General features: G+C 42.2%; 1 protein-coding gene across 19 annotated transcripts in view; it reads right to left on the minus strand.

The window, feature by feature from the left end:
* Window positions 1-5,781: 5,781 nt before the first annotated feature.
* The window catches only part of hspa12a (heat shock protein 12A), a 57,706-nt gene continuing 42,314 nt past the window's right edge, over window positions 5,782-21,173 (minus strand). For 18 of the 19 annotated variants that reach the window (XM_071481528.1, XM_071481529.1, XM_071481526.1 and 15 more), the window contains 5 exons: window positions 19,466-19,552; window positions 18,249-18,353; window positions 17,899-18,157; window positions 15,508-15,611; window positions 5,782-11,215 (listed from right to left, as the gene is read on the minus strand). In XM_071481528.1, coding sequence (XP_071337629.1) covers window positions 10,584-11,215; window positions 15,508-15,611; window positions 17,899-18,157; window positions 18,249-18,353; window positions 19,466-19,552 — 1,187 coding nt within the window. In that variant the 3' untranslated portion in view covers window positions 5,782-10,583. The remainder of the gene's footprint in view (window positions 11,216-15,507; window positions 15,612-17,898; window positions 18,158-18,248; window positions 18,354-19,465; window positions 19,553-21,173) is intronic. The other variant, XM_071481519.1, reaches the window with a different exon arrangement.

Raw genomic sequence — 21,173 nt, forward strand, 5'->3', positions numbered from 1 at the left:
ATATTAGACTTGCAGACAGGTATGATGGGGTCCATGTAGCCCAAGCCTCACTGACCCAGAGCACACGAAAAGCTAAGAACATTGACAACACGTGGTCCCCTCTTCTCAGTCATATTTTCTGCTCATGTCTCCTACATACTTCCTGGTTTTTGCCTGCCTATCCCCCATTTCATATTATTTGCTTTCATTGATTGGTTGCCTATTAACAGCCTCTGCCTTGGAAACGCCTTTTAAACTTCACCTCCCCTGAGGTTGAGTGTTGCTTTTGAGCCCATACCATACTGTTCCACTTTGTTTTGACATAGAGGAGACAGGCTGCTCAGCCTGAATCTCTTTGCTGTGAGGACACTGAGCACAGAACACTGTGGCTTCTGAATAAGCCTTCAAGGGGTCATGATCCTGTCAAAATAAATAACTGAAGATGGGATGATAGGAAATATATTTTAAGATTTAATTACAATATGCAGACTACTCTACCAATCCTCCAAATGCTACAACATCCAGTCAGGAGTAAAGATGAAGCTCTTTTTACACATGCAGTATAAACTCATACAACAGGCCCTCTGTGACCTCTTGTCATTCTGCCAGAGGCCCTAAGCAGGAATCATTACACTGAAGTGTTAGAGTGCCCTCTAGGAATCAAAGTGTGAAAAAAAACATGTAACATGGTCTCTCAAATGTATGAACCATCACAAGCCACTTAATTAGATACACCTGTTCAACTGCTCATTAATGCAAATATCTAATCAACCAATCACATGGCAGCAACTCAGTGCATTTTGGCATGTAGACATGGTCAAGACGACCTGCTGAAGTTCAAACCGTTCAGAATGGGGAAGAAAGGTGATTTAAGTTTGGACGTAGCATGGTTGTTGGTGCCAGACGGGCTGGTCTTAGTATTTCAGGAACTGCTGATCTACTGGGATTTTCCCGCACAACCATCTTTAGGGTTTACAGAGAATGGTCAGAAAAAGAGAAAATATCCAGTGAGCTTGTTGATGCCAGAGGTCAGGGGAGAATGGCCAGACTGCTTCAAGCTGATAGAAATGCAACAGTTACTCAAATAACCACTTGTTACAACCAAGGTCTGCAGAAGAGCATCTCTGAATGCACAGCACGTCGAACCTTGAAGCAGATGGGCTACAGCAGCAGAAGACACCAGGTACCACTCCTGTCAGCTAAGAACAGGAAACTGAGGCTACAGTTCACATAGGCTCAATAAAACTGGACAATAGAAGATTGGAAAAACGTTGCCTGGTCTGAGGAGGAAACCATCCTGCCTTGTATCAACAGTTCAGACTGGTGGTGGTGGTGTAATAGTGTGGGGGATATTTTCTTGGCTTTGGATCCCTTAGTACCAACTGAGCATAATTTAAATGTCCATCTTTTTATGACCACAGTGTACCCATCTTCTGATGGCTGCTTCCAGCAGGATAACACACCATGTCTCAAAGCTCAAATCATCACAAACTGGTTTCTTGGACATGGCAATGAGTTCACTGTACTCAAATGGCCTCCACAGTCACCAGATCTCAGTCCAGTAGAGCACCTTTGGGATGTGGTGGAACGGAAAATTCGCATCATGGATGTGCAGCCGACAAATCTGCAGCAACTGCGTGATGCTATCATATCAATATGGACCAAAATCTCTGAGGAATGTTTCCAGCACCCTGTTGAATCTATGCCATGAAGAATTAAGGCAGTTTTGAAGGCAAAAGGAGTCCAACCTGGTACTAGCAAGGTGTACCTAATAAATGTGGCCCGTGAGTGTATGTGAATTATATACAGTATAAAAAAGAAATTGCTTCTTTTTTTTTTGTTCTTCCTTAGGTCCAGGCAAATTTTTGTTCTGTTCTGTCAAGATGTTACAGAGATATTGTGTCCACTAGAATGGGACGTACGTATGTACAAAAACACCATGCCACCGGCTCAGGCTGTCACCAGTGTAGAGGCATAAAATACACTGATATGACAGAATATTTGATTGTAATAATTATACAAAGAAAATCCCTTCTCATGGCACTCTCGTGTACTGGTCCAAGTCACAAACCACCAGACTACAGACATGTTATGGATATATTGGCTCATGTGATCCAAGCATTATTAAAGGATGAAAGCTTTCCATACAGGAAAACATGTAAAATACAGCATCAAAGTGCCAGTTTTTTTCATTGTTAGAGTCAGGTGAAGCCCCTGAATCTAACCATGTGTAATATGTCCAGATATGAATGATGAAGGTTAATTTCAAAATAGGTTGTTTGACTTCTTCCCTTGACTAAGAGTGTATGGAGGCGTGGCCTCTCACTTCTCTCACAGGTCTAAACATAAAACAGAGCATTTAGGTTTTTTCATCATGTGAGCAAGAAGAACACAAAAGAAATTCACAGAATAGAAATCTAACATCAATCTTTCTCACAAAGACAGTTTTCTCTCTTCTTTTTGTCTCACACAGCCAATGTGCAGCTCAGTAACGACTATGTAAGCTGATGTGCAGAATGAATGCACCACTCCGCCTCTCTGTCATTCCATTAATAGATTAGATGCAGAGAGAGGTGTACATTTCACTAGCAGCACAGCATTGGCAACTCTCTTCGCTCTTCTCTTAAGCATATTTTTCCAGTATCTGTACTTAACTTGAGTATTCCTGTTTTTGGAAACTTGTGACTTTTATTCCACTTCACGTATGTTCATCACAGAAGAAAAACCTATGTTAGATAAAGATAAAGCAGAAGATTCTTCACCAGAGCACCACAGCTTCATCTTCACCACTGCTTAAACAAAAAGAAATATAGAAATGACAATGGCTTTTCTTTGGTTGATTCAATTGTGCTTTTATGTCCATGTCTACAGTGTTTGTATCATATTCTACAAGATTTTTATTCTTCAGGTTCTACAGTCAGTTCATTTAGTTGGTTGTTTCAGAGTCATTAGGTTGTGATGGAACAAGACATAAAAATTTACTTTTGAATACTTAAGTATAGTAAGTTTAGAGGCAAGTACTCTAGTACTTTAACTCAAGTAAAAATTTGACTGAATTTAACTTTCACTTGTATTGGAGTAGTCAAGTCCATTTATTTGTATCCCGCCAATTCACAACAAAAGTTATCTCAAGGCACTTTTTAAATTGAGGTCTAGACTTTCTCTTTAATAATATTCTGAGTATCTATACTTTGTCCACCTCTGCCTGTTTCCAGCAGCCAGGTTAAGACACAGCTTGAGAGAATGCACCAGAACAAAGCTTCAGGTGTTGATGGTATCATCCCCAGATTCCCAAAGTGTGTGTTAATCACCAATGTGGGATTCTACAGCACCACTGTAACCTTAGCCTGAGTCAAGAGAAGGTTTCCGGTGGTGTGGAAGACATCTTGTCTTGTTCCAGTGCCAAAGAAGTAATCTCCATCTGCCTTTAATGGCAACAGAGTGTTATGGTCTGTGGTTCCCCGATGGTGGAACAAGCTACTGACGTTTATCAGAGTAGGGGCATCCCTCTCTAGCTTCAGGATCTCTTCTGAGAGTACCTCCTCTCCTAACACCTCTAACACTCTAACAAGCTTAACGAGCACTTACTAAGCACTATGCACTTTTGGTGCACTTCCTTACTGGATCTTCTAGCACTTAGCCTTAACACTTAGTACTTAAACCGAGGTTTCCTACTGTACTGAAGCTTTAGTGTTGTCCATTACTTATACAGGTGCTGGTCATATAATTAGAATATCATGAAAAAGTTGATTTATTTCAGTATTTCCATTCAAAAAGTGAAACTTGTATAATGTATACATTCATTCCACACAGACTGATATATTTCAAGTGTTTATTTCTTTTAATTTTGATGATTATAACTGACAACTAATGAAAACCACAAATTCAGTATCTCAGAAAATTAGAATATTGTGAAAAGGTTCAATATTGAAGACACCTGGTGCCACACTCTAATCAGCTAATTAACTCAAAACACCTGCAAAGGCTTTTAAATGGTCTCTCAGTCTAGTTCTGTAGCTACACAATCATGGGGAAGACTGCTGACCTGACAGTTGTCCAAAAGACGACCATTGACACCTTGCACAAGGAGGGCAAGACACAAAAGGTCATTGCTAAAGAGGCTGGCTGTTCACAGGGCTCTGTGTCCAAGCACATTAATAGAGAGGCGAAGGGAAGGAAAAGATGTGGTAGAAAAAAGTGTACAAGCAATAGGGATAACCGCACCCTGGAGAGGATTGTGAAACAAAACCCATTCAAAAATGTGGGGGAGATTCACAAAGAGTGGACTGCAGCTGGAGTCAGCGCTTCAAGAACCACCACGCACAGACGTATGCAAGACATGGGTTTCAGCTGTCGCATTCCTTGTGTCAAGCCACTCTTGAACAAGAGACAGCGTCAGAAGCGTCTCGCCTGGGCTAAAGACAAAAAGGACTGGACTGCTGCTGAGTGGTCCAAAGTTATGTCCTCTGATGAAAGTAAATTTTGCATTTCCTTTGGAAATCAAGGTCCCAGAGTCCCAGAGAAGAGAGGAGAGGCACAGAATCCATGTTGCTTGAGGTCCAGTGTAAAGTTTCCACAGTCAGTGATGGTTTGGGTGCCATGTCATCTGCTGGTGTTGGTCCACTGTGTTTTCTGAGGTCCAAGGTCAACGCAGCCGTCTACCAAGAAGTTTTAGAGCACTTCATGCTTCCTGCTGCTGACCAACTTTATGGAGATGCAGATTTCATTTTCCAACAGGACTTGGCAGCTGCACACAGTGCCAAAGCTACCAGTACCTGGTTTAAGGACCATGGTATCCCTGTTCTTAATTGGCCAGCAAACTCGTCTGACCTTAACCCCATAGAAAATCTATGGGGTATTGTGAAGAGGAAGATGCAATACGCCAGACCCAACAATGCAGAAGAGCTGAAGGCCACTATCAGAGCAACCTGGGCTCTCATAACACCTGAGCAGTGCCACAGACTGATCGACTCCATACCACGCCACATTGCTGCAGTAATTCAGGCAAAAGGAGCTCCAACCAAGTATCGAGTGCTGTACAATGCTCATACTTTTCAGTTGGCCAACATTTCTAAAAATCCTTTTTTTTTTTTTTGTACTGGTCTTAAGTAATATTCTAATTTTCTGAGATACTGAATTTGGGATTTTCATTAGTTGTCAGTTATAATCATCAAAATTAAAAGAAATAAACATTTGAAATATATCAGTCTGTGTGTAATGAATGAATATAATATACAAGTTTCACTTTTTGAATGGAATTACTGAAATAAATCAACTTTTTCATGATATTCTAATTATATGACCAGCACCTGTAAGTCTCTTTGGATAAAAGTTTCTAACAGATAAGTAAATGTAAAATGTAAACAGGGTCACAGAATCAGTTTTAAAACTATACAGTAAACTCTGTATGACTGAATACCAATCTGACCACCCTGAATATAACACATTAATTGTTCAGTCCTCAAACAAAAACCCATTACTATCCCCAGTTTTTCAAAAATAATTTCCAGATAACATCTGATCTTATCTTCTGGCCAACACGGTAAATGGTTGGAGCGATTTGTAATATATAACAAGTTATACAATATATAGCCTACAATGAGTTTCTTTCTAATTCTGTCAAAATTTTCTGAGGAGGAAGGATTTGGAGTCATGACCACAATATTTGAAAAAACCTTGCCATGGCTATGCACAAAAGGATCACTAAAGTTTCCCTCTTGTTGCACTTTGTCAGTACTTTGGCTTTCAAAGTAAAACTATAAACCCACATGGACTAAGCAGAAAACACAGCACAAAGGAATGTTCTTTGAAATACACGTACAGTTTATTGGTGACAGTTTGAAAGTGATACCATTAATAAAAAGGAAATACACCTATTAGTGTGTGGAAATTGCAAGAGAACAAGACATTTAAGTAACTCAAGATAAAAAAAAAAAAAAACAGACAAAACTCCTTTGCATCATCAGTAAAGGACTAAAGAAACAAAGTGTACATTGTGTTTGTTCCAGAGTGGCTGAGAGGATCCTAACTACAAGCTCAATCCTTTTAGCATTACATTTTTTTCTATTGTCTATTATTTTTTCTAGATAGTGTTAAGCAGATAGTTGTACATAATGCAAGCTGGCTAGACTGCTACCTCAAATCACTTCCACTGAACAACTGGACCTCAGACCGATCGACTGAAGTTTGACATCTCAGCCAAAATGTCAAACGCTGCCTCACATGCTGAGAATAGAAAGCTAATGTCAGCTAAAAATATCTTCATGTAATTTTATCATAACTTTAAGTATAAAGCTGCTACATAACAGTGCCCTTGTGCATCATATAATACTTAAGGTTATTATGTAATTATATAACCAAGGAAACAATAGACAATGGTGTTATTAAATCCTTCCACTTGATATCCTTCCTTAGTGAGTACAGATATGTGTAGAAGGAATAAAAGGTTACTATGTTAGTTATCAGTAAAGTATATGAAGTGCTGCCTTGCTATGGTTACGAGCTGCCATCAGTCATGAGCATTAACATTAACCACATCAGCTCAGTAAGCGGCAGAGTATTACACACACACAGTCAAACCAGTCTCCAACACTGTGAGGTTCCCCCAGAAAACACTACCAATCACCATCACCATCATCAACATCATCGTCAGTGGTAAACCTTGTGGACAAGTAATAGCAGTCTCGTTGTTCAGTCATTGCTATGTGACACATGCGAAACGTGCATTGCAGAAAGAGTGCCGAAAACAGCAGAGGGCACTAAAGCTTGTGCAACTTTGTACATTGACACTGAATAAGACGAGTTTCAATTCACAGTTCAAATAAAGAATCTAAGAAAATGGCTTCCAAAGTGGTTATAATTAAGATCTTCAAAAACACTATAGCACAGAGTTACTAATATATCTGTGGGGGCTGTTTCAGTATCAATGGCTCAATGATTATGTGGCCTCTTTCTTGAGCCAAACAAGCTAATGACAAAAAAGGGTTAATTGTTTCTCCAGTATTTACCATGGTGATATGTTGCCTCTTTATGGGATGTTTCATATCTAGGTCTGCATTATTAAGCCTAGAGACTTGTGTAAAATCTAAAAATCATGTTTCCTTGAGCTGTGTTACAATATGGCGACATGTGGTCAGGTCTACACACTGCACTGAATGTACAGTCTCCATCTGTAACTGCCAAACAGGAAGGAAGCACATCATTGCATATGATATAAATCAAAGTATCAGTGCAAGCTAACATGCTGAAGCAGGTATAAAGGCCCTGGTCACACCAGCATTTATAAATGAAATCTATTTATTTCAATGGAATCAAACAGTGGATTCACTTATGGAGGCAAAGAACATTTGGGCAGTGCCCTTTGAGCAACTTTCCAAGACAGACAAACTAACAATCATGCCCATGTTACACAGAAACTAGTGTGTCTCATCTACTGTGTTCACACCACGAAGGACTTTGGGGAAAGACTGTCAGCCAAGACTGTCCCCTGAAAGTACACATTATTGCCTTGAATTGAGACTATGGACAGAGTTTGTGGAGGCAATGACCTACTGAAGTTACTCTGAGTCAGACTGAGACCTTCCTTTGAAGGAACAAAACCCCTCAGAGTCAAAATGCAGGCAGCTGTCATATTAGCTGTCACACCTTCTAATGTTATGTAATCCTGAATGAAAATCTACACAATTATTTTGCCATGGACAAAACTACACAACCAAATGTACCCACTGTGTGACAGAGTCACAACATCACCAAGCTTGAACGAGACGTGTTGTTGCTGTTTGTTATGGCTGCCAGGAGAGATTGATCAGGATAAGATATAACTCACAGTGAGGCCCCTGTAACTCAATCTATTCAGTTTCTTCACTAGGATGTTAGATGAACATGCTGAGCATTTACGTATAGGCATGGTCTTCAGTGAATTCACAATCAGTCTGATTCTCAGTGATTACGTCTGAGGTCACACATGTATAAAGCTAAATATATCATTAGGAGGGTGAAAGGATGCACTGATGGGATGAGTAAATCTTGACATCACATTTGATTCATACTAGGCACTCTGTCAGTGAAGAACTAAAACTCTTTATTTGTATGATTATTGCTGACTTTGCCTCAGTTTTTAACCATTTCTAATAAATTCAATCGCTCCAGTTCTTCTCATAATTTTTTTAATTTCAATATGTCACTGATCACTATGAACTGCCTTCAGAAGCTGTACTGCAGGGTGGATGGAGAAGGGGACTGGACACATTCAGGCACTGCTGTCATTTCAAAACTAACAGCAGACTTGCTGATTGAAATGCTTTTTAAAGGATGGAGGTATTCAAGTGTCTTTTGTGTTTGCAAAAAAAAAAAAAAAAAAGACACATCCAGTCTCTCGATGTGAATGAACAAGGTAATCAAAGCTGCCTCTGCCTCTTATGCTATGGCTGGTGAGAAAACAAATGTTGAGAGATGTTTGTGTGAAAGCATGCACACACACACACACACAAACAGCCACACTTAAAGACACACACACACACACACACACACACACACACACACCCACACACACACACACACACACACGCAAACACACACCCATACCCGTGGCTCTAATGCTGCGGAAAAAATGCTAAAAATCTGTACAATATTTAAATACTGTATTTACAGAAATAAACATATTTCATTGTTTGTCTCACACCCGGCTTCAAAATATTCAAGTGATAATCAGAAGCATAAACAAATAAAGGCAACAATTAAGCACATTTGATGGCTGTAATCAGATTGGACACGTTCCACATTCCTGGAATGTGTGGATAATCTTAAAGGACCAAACTGGCAGCTTTGCATGATTTTGCCTATTGATTTAATTCTCCATTGATTATATTCTCCAAAGCATGACATCAGGTTTTAGATTGATTTCCTATCCTCCAGCTACGGGTGGATTTCAAAATTCTGTACCTTTATGGTACAAACTGATATTCTTCAGTACAATGGGCTACTAAAATATGGACAGTCATTTGGTTCCATGTGTCAATATTTAAGTAGGTAATCTTATCACTGTATCATCAAGTATGAAGGCCCAATGGAGACTGTCTATAAATCAGTAAAAAACCCATTTATTTTAGGTCTGTCTGTTATGCTCATGGCCATGATTGCAACAAAACCCACAACAAGGGAGTCACTATGAGGCATTTATCTGTTGAACATGGATAATATAAATTTGTAGTAATGTAGCGCCTTCAAATCCCAGGCCCACCTTCATCTTAAGATGTTGTATTTCAGACAGCCATCACAGAGCTTGGCCGACATCAGATTGAAAAAACACAACAACTATCTGTATGTAACTGTTAAGCCTGATTCGGCAGGTTTCCTACTCAATATCAATATTTTTGTATTAACAATACAGAATCGTGTCACTCAGCTCTACAGTGGATTTTAGCACCTTTAGCTCATTGTTTTGGTTTCATGGACCATAGTTTTACTGTTTGGGTCAGTCTCACTGTCCTTGTCAACTGTTTCCACTGATAAGGCTCTGATGAAGCCACTGTACGCCACCTGTCCAGCAGCAAACAGCAGACAGGTACAGTTGAGGACCAGCTGGTGAACCTGTGGCAGCTGTCAAGCCAGGCGCTTTTCTCAGGAGCTGGTGGAGACCAAACCAAAGCTAAACTAAAAGTGAATATTGATCTTTAACAGGAAAATTGACTGCTAATGCTGCTCCATGTGTCCTGGATGTGAATATTTGAACCATATCAACTTTATGAGGTGATAATATGTCAGTGTTATTTACAGCTTGTTTCACACAGTCATCTCTGGCATCAGCACTACCATGCAATAACATAACTTGTTCACTGCAGAGGATCACTATTACTAATGGCTTTGTGAAGCCTCGTCAATCAATCTAAAATAACATGGTACGCTGGCAGCAGCGTAACGTATGAGCAGTTTACACTCTGTTTTAAGGGCTGAGTCATGCAAAGGCACTGGAATGGCCCTTAGAGCTGTGGTGAAGTGGAGCTGAGGCATGTTATTATGACCTTAATATACTTTATCACAGTAAATGTTTTATGGTGCACATATACCATGTGGAGCAACCACAAGCATCATTATTGATATACAATGATCTGCTACAAGATTAAAGAAACTGAAGCACGTGAAGGTGTATTCTGAATGTGTACCCACTGTGGCTGTGTAGGAGTATTATACTGTATGCCTCATTTTTTCTGGCCTTCCTCTGGAGTGCACAGAGAGAAGATTTGAAAAGCTATCCTGTAATACATTATGGCTTGGACATAAACGACACAAACCTGACTCAAAGCTACAGCCTCAGCAGCGGCTGTATGGGTTCGTTATGAGAGTGTGAACACTATGGAGCTTGTCAGCAAATAAACTAGTGGGATGAGGTGAAGTGATGGACCTAAAACAAACCTTTTCTTTCCCCTATCATAATAGATTCTACAGGTGAATGTCAGTTTAATATTTTCATTCAAACTTTCTGCTGCCCTTGCTTAAACTGAGAGTGAACGAGCTATAAGATTCATTATCATTTGTGTGGGTAAGCTGTATGTTTCCATTTTGATTCCTGCCAACCATTCTGTTACATTTACTTGCTCATGGTCTACTTAATGGCTCAGGAAGTCAATGCTAGCTTTGACAGTGCGTCCAGTGGACACATCAACTGCCATGGCCCGAATCTCTGTGTCACCAAACTGCATGAGCGTCTGGATCTCGCGACGTGGTGCTGTGCTTTCTGTTCCACTCACATCCAGACGAAGTGTTCCACACTTCCTGATGCCAGACTCACTGATGAACCCCACGCTCTCCTTCTCTGAGCAGTAGACGTGGATGACAATAACCTGCTGGGATGGCTTGGCCGGCGTGTAGCTTCGTTTGACCATCTCACCCAGAGCCACAGACTGGTCAGCAGCAATGAAGGTGTCGAAAACGTCAGTGCACCATCGAGTGCCATCTTTAACCAGCAGCTTCTCTGGCGGGTGCTTGCCCTCCACGAAGCGATTGAGGACACCCACACCATATGTGAGGGGTGAGCGGCGGACTTTAATGACGCTGGGGTCCAGGCCAAACAGCACGGCGCCTTTAAGGATAGTGAGGCCAACATCATGGGGGATGATGATGCGGCTGCGCCCCTGGAGCATGTTCTGGACAGCATGCTGCAACAGGGGTGACTCGGCGAATCCTCCCACCAAGAACAGGAACTTAATGTCGCTCACTTCTGGCTTCTCAAAGAGCTCGGCTGGAGGAGAAAAAGAGAATCTCAATTAATAAAAGCACAGTGACTGTAGCTGTGTTACAGGACGGAGAGCAGACTCTGATGAGGAATGATATACTTAGTGATGTATTTAAGTTTTTATTGTTGGTCAAAGAAAACCCGCTGCATTTAGATAGCAATTTTATCCAAAGCGCTTTTTCGATTTGCCTCATCATTCAACCATTCATACACACACACACAGTGGCAGCAAGCTATGATGAGAGGTGCTGCCTGCTCATCACAAGCAGCTGGCCATCCCTGTGATCAGTGGATGTTCCACCTTCTGATCCACAAAGATGTGTAACAGTTGCGGCAGGATGTTGATACAAGTTCCAGTTGCCATGGCGGATGGCTGCCTCAGTGTGATGGCTGCCTCTGTGTGTTGGTGCGCACTTTTTTGCCTTATTTTCTTTGTAAATTCAGTTTTCTGCCTTGGTTTCCGGAGCTCTTTCACCAGAGAAGAGTTCATTAACATCAGAGAAACAACTCCAGAGGATTTTTCCACCTTTCTCGACTCACCTGTGGAATTATTGGACATTTTGGTCAGAGGTCACTGACCGTTGCTCTTGCAGTGAAACGCCGGAGGAGAGGAAAACGTGCCGGTGCGCTTGCGCGTCTCCGCCGGCGCGGACTCCGCACACCGCTCCCAGGTATCTTTCTCTCCAAGGTGCGTTCACTGCCCAACAAACTGGATGAACTTCAGCTACTGGTGCAGAAGAACAGAGACTTTTCTTCATCTTCCGTCCTGTGCTTCACGGAGACGTGGCTGTGTGGATCGATCCGGACTCTGCGCTGGAGCTGGCCGGCTTCCAGCTCTTCAGAGCGGATCGCGACACAGAGCTGTCCGGCAAAACGAAAGGTGGAGGAATCTGTTTTTATGCTAACAGTGGCTGGTGCAGAGACGTGACAGTGATCCTGCAGCACTGTTCTCCTGACCTGGAGACTTTCATCATAAACTGCAGGCCCTTCTACTCCCCCCGGGAGTTCACCTCATTCATCCTGGTCGGTGTTTACATCCCACCACAGGCCACAGCAGATACTGTGTGTGGAGCGGACCAACCCGGACTCCGTAGTTATTGTCCTTGGTGACTTTAACAAAGGTAACCTCAGCCACGAACTGCCCAAATACAGACAGTTTGTTAATTGCCCGACCCGAGAGGGGAACACTCTGGACCACTGTTACCCCACAATCAGTGGTGCTTATCACGCCGTCCCCCGGGCTGCACTGGGCCACTCTGACCATGTCATGGTCCACCTGATTCCCACATACAGGCAGAAACTAAAACTGTGTAAACCTGTTGTTTACAAGAACCTCCAAGAACCTCCAACTGCACCAATCACCAAAACAAATTCCTTGTATGTGGAAACATACTTAGCAATAAAACTGATTCTGATTCTGATTCTACAGTCGCCAGGTTATGTGGGTAACCTGGAAACATGCAGTGTAGTAGCCTGGCTATACCAGCCAGTCCTCCAACCTGAACAACCACACTGGTCGTTCAGCTCATAGCAGTGTCTCCTGACATTGTGCCCCTACAGTGGCAGGCATACTGGACCTTGGTTGCCATGGTCACAATAATAAACATACGAACTGTAACGAGAGCGTCTACCTTCATCACCATGGTTACTATAATAACAGCCATGGCTTGGTTGGGTCTAGGAAAAGATGGTGATTTGGGTTAACATTAGATCTTTGTTGTCATGGTTACAATAATAACAGCAAACGGTCATTATAATAGAAAGACCTGCTACTTTCACGTGGGAATCAAAGACTGCTCTCCTGTGTCATATTCCTGTGTTTTGTTGATCCATCCATCCACCCCAACCTCCTCCTGATGGGGACTTTGTCGCTCTATAAACTATGTCAACGCTCCTGTCTCCATTACTACGACCACTAACTGTTGCCTGGCAACAAAGCTTAACTGTGGGTCATAATAACCTGCTGTACAGACAACCTATGGGCTCATTGTCTACAGGAGGACAGTCTCAGTTACACAGTATCCATGTCTACATGCAGGAGATCAGCCCCACATCACAGCTCACTGATGGTAGCTGCTGTGATTGGAGAGGGTGCTTCCTGACTGTTTTCTGGGTGTGAGTGTGTGCCAGACATACGGCACAGTGAGCTCCTCCTCACATCAGACTGTGTGAAGTTACTTGTTGAATGGCTGTAATTCCATTTTATTACAACTTGCATCTTAACATTATCACAAACTACAAACCTAAACCCCCCCACTCCATTAATGACTTCCGTCTGGCCAACGATCTGAATGAGTTCTACTGCCGCTTTGAAAGACAGTGGGACAAGCCTGACACTAACCTCCACATCAGAGCCACATCAGAACCCCCCTCCTCCTCCCCTACCAAAGGAACGTCTCTCTCTATCCTGGAGAGAGATGTCAACAGGCTTTTTAAGAAGCAGAACCCCCGCAAAGCAGCCGGTCCTGACTCTGTCTCTCCATCATCCCTGAAGCACTGTGCTGATCAGCTGTCTCCAGTGTTCACAGACATCTTCAACACCTCACTGGAGACCTGCCACGTGCCAGCCTGCTTCAAATCCTCCACCATCATCCCTGTCCCCAAAAAACCAAGGCCCACAGGACTAAATGACTACAGACCCATTGCCCTGACCTCTGTGGTCATGAAATCATTTGAGCGCCTTGTCCTGTCCCATCTCAAATCCATCACTGACCCACTCCTGGACCCCCTGCAGTTCGCCTACAGAGCCAACAGGTCTGTAGACGACGCCGTCAACATGGCTCTCCACTTCATCCTCCAGCACCTGGACTCCTCAGGGACCTATGCCAGGATCCTGTTTGTGGACTTCAGCTCTGCCTTCAACACCATCATCCCGGCTCTGCTGCAGGACAAGCTCTCCCAGCTGAGCGTGCCTGACTCCACCTGCAGGTGGATCACCGACTTCCTGTCTGACAGGAGGCAGCACGTGAAGCTAGGAAAGCACGTGTCTGACTCCCAGACCATCAGCACTGGATCCCCGCAAGGCTGCGTTCTTTCTCCTCTGCTCTTCTCCCTGTACACCAACACCTGCACCTCCAGCCATCAGTCTGTCAAGCTCCTGAAGTTTGCAGACGACACCACTCTCATTGGACTCATCTCTGATGGCGATGAGTCTGCCTACAGGTGGGAGACTGACTGTCTGGTGACCTGGTGCAGGCAGAACAACCTAGAGCTAAACACTCTGAAGACAGTGGAAATGATAGTGGACTTCAGGAAGAGCCCAGCCCCACCCACCCCCATCACCCTGTGCGACTCCCCCGTGGCTACCGTGGAGCATTTCCGCTTCTTGGGAACCACCATCACACAGGATCTCAAATGGGAGCTAAACATCAGCTCCCTCATCAAAAAAGCTCAGCAGAGGATGTATTTCCTGAGGCAGTTGAAGAAGTTCAACCCTCCAAGGACTATGATGGTGAACTTCTACACCTCCATCATTGAGTCCATCCTCACCTCCTCCATCACCATCTGGTAACCTGCTGCCACGGAGAGGGACAATAACAGACTGCAGCGTATCATCCACTCTGCTGAGAAGGTGATTGGCTGCAATCTTCCATCCCTCCAGGACCTGTACGCCTCAAGGACTCTGAGGCGTGCAGGGAAGATTGTAGCTGACTCCTCCCACCCTGGACACAAACTTTTTGTGACACTCCCCTCTGGCAGGAGGCTGCGGTCCTTCAGGACCAAAACCTCTCGCCACAAAAATAGCTTCTTCCCATCTGCTATTAGCCTTATCAACAAGGCTAGAGAGCCCCACTGTTGCTGATCAATTGCACCAATCACCAGAAAAAATTCCTTGTATGTGAAAACATACTTGGCAATAAAACTGATTCTGATTCTGATATATATATATATATATATATATATATATATATCATATTGATCAACTCACCACAAATGTGAATCACTGCACCATTATAATAGCAATCCACCAAGGTAGAAGTGCACCAAGCTTTTAAAGGGAAGGTGAGATGGTACTCTGGTTAATTGGATGTTAAAACACTCCCATGATTAAGAGACTAAGTGCAGCCCTTTAGAACCATGGACCTGGAGCAGCAACAGTTTTTCCACTGTTAAGATAGCAAAACTGATAAGAACACCCCTTAAATGGATTTGTGCCATGTGCTTCAGACCATGAGCTTCAGACAGTTAAAAAATGCCTGTTTGTCAGTTACTGTTGTTATGACTGATTTGCAGCTACGTAAATGTGAGAGATTTGTGTCTAAGTGTGTTTAGGTGTTGAAGATATGAGTGAAGCTTACTAAGATGTTGGATGATGTGATCTATGGTGGGCTTGAAGAGGGAGTTCATAGCATCTGGACTCATCCTCAGCATCCCCTGAGACGACCATTTAACAAAGTCCACACTGGAAAGGAGAGAAGAGAGTTACATTCAGTTCCATTTGCTGGGTCACATGATCAAACTACCATCACAACCGTAATGAGAACAAACAGAATGCCAGCACTCACTGATTAATAGTCTTCTTGTTTAATATGGGGCATGCTGATGATGGCTCATAGCTGAAAGACGTTCCTTCTCTGCCCCACATTAAACAACAGGAGTATTTCTCTGAGTGCCGACTTTCTGTTTGCTGAGTGTCTGGAGTTGTGCATGCTGCTGCCATCTATTATATCAGCATTAACTGGTATATGTCACAATGTATCTATGTTTTGCCAAACTGTATGTAAAACAAACACTGATGTTCAGTTATAACTCCATTACTAAAGTCTTCATAAATTGTTTTCAGTTACAATCTGCTCAGGATCTTTCACATAATTTTGTAAAATGATAACACAATGTTGCAGTGACCATGATACTATTCCACTGGAAGTTACTGAAAATATTAGTGAATTATAGCTCAGTACTCTCTGCAAGAGCCCAGACACATCATGTTTGTTGGGATACAAATCCTGGGTATTAATTACAGGTCATCTCAAATTAGTGCAGCTCTGATTTTAAGGACTTGATGAACCAGGCTCTTGTTCTCATGCATTCAGTGAACTGATTCACTATACTCACATTGTGCTTGTAGCATTTTATTGGAATGTTTTCTAATCAGTCACTGAACTGTGTTTCCCTGCTTGGAAACCAGAAGCAGAGGCTGGTGGCAGCCCAGAGTGATTGATTTTTTTCCTGGTCTCCCCTAGTCCTGTCTCGAGGCCAGCAAACACATCTCAACACATAGCCTCCATCTGCTATGATCCCATGTGTGTGATTCACAGTAATATATGCACGTGTAATTGTGTAATGTCCACTTCAGTGTGTGATAGTGTTAATGTTGGCCCCACCCAAGGCTTTCCAGCATATTGAGACAGACTGAGTATTTCCAGTCAGGCGTCAGAGGAACTTGGAGGCCAATGAGGCTCCAGTTTCAGCCATATAAATATACTTTAATGTCACCCACTGTGGAATTATGAACATTCACACAGACAATGAGACAAGGCCATTAAAATCTAGACTCCATGGTGGTCCCAGACATCAGTCCTTTTACTACTGTAATGGCTGAAAGTTAAGTTATGTCACCATTAATGTCTTCTCTGTCTCCCACTGATACTTAATGCTGTGTTAGTAAGTGGTTCTGGTCCTCTCTGAGTTAAAGTACACCTGCTTCGGTTCACCTTGTAAGCTACATGCTAAAATGAAGCTCACATGTTCTAAAATGGGAAGGATGCATGGACATACAAACAGCCTTTGATGGTAAATAAACTGTCTTCTGTTATCTGTCTGACCCGTGGCCTGCAGAGCCAACTACTGGATTCTAGGATCCAGCTTCACTCACTAAATTAGATCAGATGAAAATGTTTAGATCCCTGTGGAGAAAGTGTTCTGTTGTAACAGCAGATTAATGAAATTTAGCAGGAAATAGTTGAATAAAGTCATGAAGAGGAAGGTTTATTGTTACCAAAAAAGCTGTAATATGTCACATTACAATAATATGGAACCAGCTGGAGACTGATGTGCATTGCAGCTACTGAACTAAGCTGAACTTTGGTGCTCAAGGAGTCATAGCTTCATCAAGTCATAGATGTTTTATTCAAGGTTTATATTTATTCACCTACCAACAGTCCAACATGTTGGTAAATACGCTCAGTCTGTCAATCTCATGTCTGTATGTTCCATATGAAGCTGGGGTTAGGACAGGGTTAATTTACTAGAGTGAGGTTGCCAGGTTTGGCACTGTTGTGCCAATGTGAAGGGCTGTGCTATGGCCAGAGATACTACACAGATGTTCGATGCTGGATGCATAAACCAAGAAATAGTTCCAGCAAAACCAAAAACCACATTTCAGATTTATGTGTATATATTCAACAAAAGAGACACAGAATGTTAATCCTTTAGATCTTTAGATATTTTAGATACTTTAGATTAGAATAGTTTCTCCTTGCTTCCAGTCTTTATGCTAAGCTAGGCTAACCACGCCCAGACTTCAGTTCCACTTAATGCACAGATGAGATACAGAGATCCATTTTCTTACCTCACTCTTAGATTTCCTCACTCTTTATTTCCTAAAATACTGAACCATTGCTTTAAATTTAAAATATTAAAAACTAAAGCCGTGGTGATCCACAGCTGTTGATGTGCTACACATAGTGGCATATTTATGCCAACATGTGAGTTCAGGGACTGGTCCCTGGTTTTCTGGATGCACTCACTTGCTCTTGCGCAGGGCATGTTCCACACTGTGGCCCCTGAACTTCTTGTAGTAGTCAATGAAGGAGAAGGGCAGGTTAATGTTGAGGGGGTTGGTTCTATCAGGAGCTGCTGCTCTTTTCCGAGACTCAAATGCAATCATCAGGTCCACCCAGGCAGCCGGCCTCTTGACCTTAAATTGGTCAATGAAATCCTGGCCAAAGATCTTACACAGCAGCTTCTCGAATTCATAGTCAATACCGATAGAGCCATAGGGGCCACCTGTAAAAAAGGGGAGTGTGACTGGGAATAAGACACTAACACTATGTGCAGAAATCTGGATGAAGACACATCATGTTATTCATCTTTTTACCTGAGGCTTTGTAAAGTTCCTTTAGATGTCCCTCTGGAAGCCGGATCTGGTGAACAGTCAGGTCCACTGTTCCTCCACCACAGTCCACCACGACATAACGATCACCTGCACAGAGAACAAACAGAAATGGAACATTCTTCAAGGCATCTGAAATGAAGGTTATCTAACAGCTTCCTTCCTGACAGGACTCACTGCTCTGACCTGCATCCACTGCCTCTTATCTCTCTTATTGCCCTATACACAGCTGTTGTTTTACACTCTCAGGGGAAGTAGGACGTGACTCTTCAGTGTCTTGAACCAGGCAACAGAGAGAGCACAGCTCACCTACATTTCTTTGGCTATAGAGTCAGCAGCTCATTGGTGATGTGGTGACACAAGAGAACTGGATGAGGTAAATATTAGGACTTTTATTAGGCAAAGACAAGCTTGTAGACAGCAGATGATTCACACACTGAAATAGATTTAAGGTCACATCTGAAGACTTTCTTCACAACTACAGGTCCCAGAAACCCACAAATATAAAATAGGATTTCTTCCTTTTGAGGACAATGAGGAGAAGAAGAACACAGGTCCTATGATTTACAGAGCAGCTTGACTTTAAGCAGGATGATTGCTTACAAATCAAGTCATTGAGTCATTATTCTCTTGATTTGTACATTTCATTGATGCTAATTTGAGGTGGAACTTAAAGTGAGAATACTTGAAATGTCGCCTGTAATTCCTCATTGCACAGCTACAGTGAGCCTAAGTTGAAACAGACATCAGTATGTTTTCTCACTGACCATCTGATCACCTGCTGCTGTTGCGTGACCCAGATCTTAGTGATAACTTGAGTCAGTCATGTCATCACACCTGACAGAACCAGCAAACCCCAACAAAACCCACACTGTAATCATATTTTCCTTCAAGGACGTTGGAAGTAAACATGAGAACAGGGAGGTAGAGCAGAGACATGCAGGCATCTGTTTATCACACAATGAAATAAAATGTAAAAAATATGATGAAAAAATAACATGACAAAGCATTATTTAAAATCTTGGTGCCTTTCTGCAAATTATTTTCTATGATCTCTAGGTTGATACTACATGTTCTGTGTTCTAATGTCTAAAGCTAGTGCCTTAATGACAGATTGGCAGCATAGGAAAAGCAAGAGCAGTTACCCTCTGAGGAAGAAAAGGAAATCATAAGAGATGAGTAAAAGGAGATAAAGACTCTACCTTCTTCCAGCTCCGACCAAAGCTCCCCTATGACATTTTCCACCAAAAAGGTGCGACTCTGCCGGTTGCGCCGAACATGCTCCTTGGCTGGTTGTTAACAGAGAAAGAATGTTCTGGTGAGTGTGATGAAGGCGTGAAGCTCAGCTGTGTGAAGCTGTGTGCCGTATGTACAGTAGTGTGTGAGGCAAGCAGAAGGCTGAGATGCACATGTATCACCACACTGTGAGTCTGACTCTGATCTTTCAGTCTGTGATGGAGTCTGTGTTTTCAGGAAAAGCCATATTTAAATAAAAACAGATAGTTTGTCCTCTCAACACATAAACACAGTCTGCAGAGAATTTACCTCTAAGAAGATGCAGTCAAGGCCTCTAGGACAATACATCACCAGTCATGTTGTGAACATGCAGCAGTGAAAGAGGCAGTTAAACAAAACAAGACATTAACCAAGAACCTAATTGCTGTTTATCAAACTTTTATTAACATGGTAAGTCTCACTGAAATAATGCAGTTGACTTTTCAAAGAAAACAAGGCCAATAAAGCAGCATGACAAAAACCAAGTCAAAACATGTTCAGTCAAAGTCCAGACCAACTCATCCAACATCAACACATGAGATTCATAAGTCTTCAGTTTCAGACTAGTCAGTTAGTTTTCATCGGACACAAGGATAAACAAACTCAATCTATTTAACAAATGGATGTTTTCATTTTTAGTCTAAAAATAACTTGTATGACTTAACCTGTAGGACAGTAAAGTCCTGTGACCTGAGGTTGACTGGCTGAGAACAGGAAAACCTGAGAGACATTTCCTCCGACACAGAGGAAACAATGATGACAGAAAGAAAACTCTCCAACTCGCATGCAGAGACAGACAACAATCACCCCTGGAGACAGTTTTTTCCAAAATATTCTGTTGGATCTGTTTTTGCAATAGTTTAATTGAAAAAAAAAAACTCAAATCACTGCAAATCTACCACAAATAAAATAATTTATACAGTAACTAGAATTATCCCTCCAGCTGCAGGTCATCAGTGTGTGAATTCTTCAGTTATGGCCAAAAACATGTTTTGTGCAGCCACAGTGATCTTGACCTTTGACCACCAAGTTCTCATCAGTTCATCTTTGAGTCCCTAAAATTTAACCTCTGTCTTTTTGACACAGGGAAACATACTCAAGCCTTTCAACACATTGTTCTTATTTGAGGGAAGAAACCAGACTAGGTCAAAACCTTTTACATGGCTGGACCACTTATGGTCAAATCCTGATTTTATAACCACGACAACATCTGACAAAACCACCAAACAAAATCACCAAATTAAAGACAAAGTCTGAGCTGTGATTTCAGCTGTATTTACTGTCAAATGATCACTCAGAGAGAAAGTTAGGAGAGGCAGACTGTCTTGTTTTTATTAGTGCCAGATCTATGTCTAGCTCTGTTTGATAAGTAGAATTGGTCCAAGCCTTATTTAAGTACAAAGCCTCATTTTCAGTTGCTCCCATTTGACTTGTTGAAGAAGACAGAAAACCTTTATTTCTTAACATGGCTTTTATTGCTATGCTGCAGAAAGTGTATCGTCTCATTTCCTGTTGCTAGTGTTTCTGTTTTTTACCTGTTATTCAGATCTGCTAGTTTCTTTAGCAGTTAGCAATGACTTCTCTCTCTCTCTCCCTCCCTCTCTCCTGCTCTCTCTGCTCGGTGTGTCTTATGTT

This window comes from Trachinotus anak, unplaced genomic scaffold (assembly GCF_046630095.1).
Source record: "Trachinotus anak isolate AG129_WGS33_773 ecotype Australia unplaced genomic scaffold, CSIRO_AGI_Tana_v1 ptg000007l, whole genome shotgun sequence".
Taxonomy (NCBI): domain Eukaryota; kingdom Metazoa; phylum Chordata; class Actinopteri; order Carangiformes; family Carangidae; genus Trachinotus; species Trachinotus anak.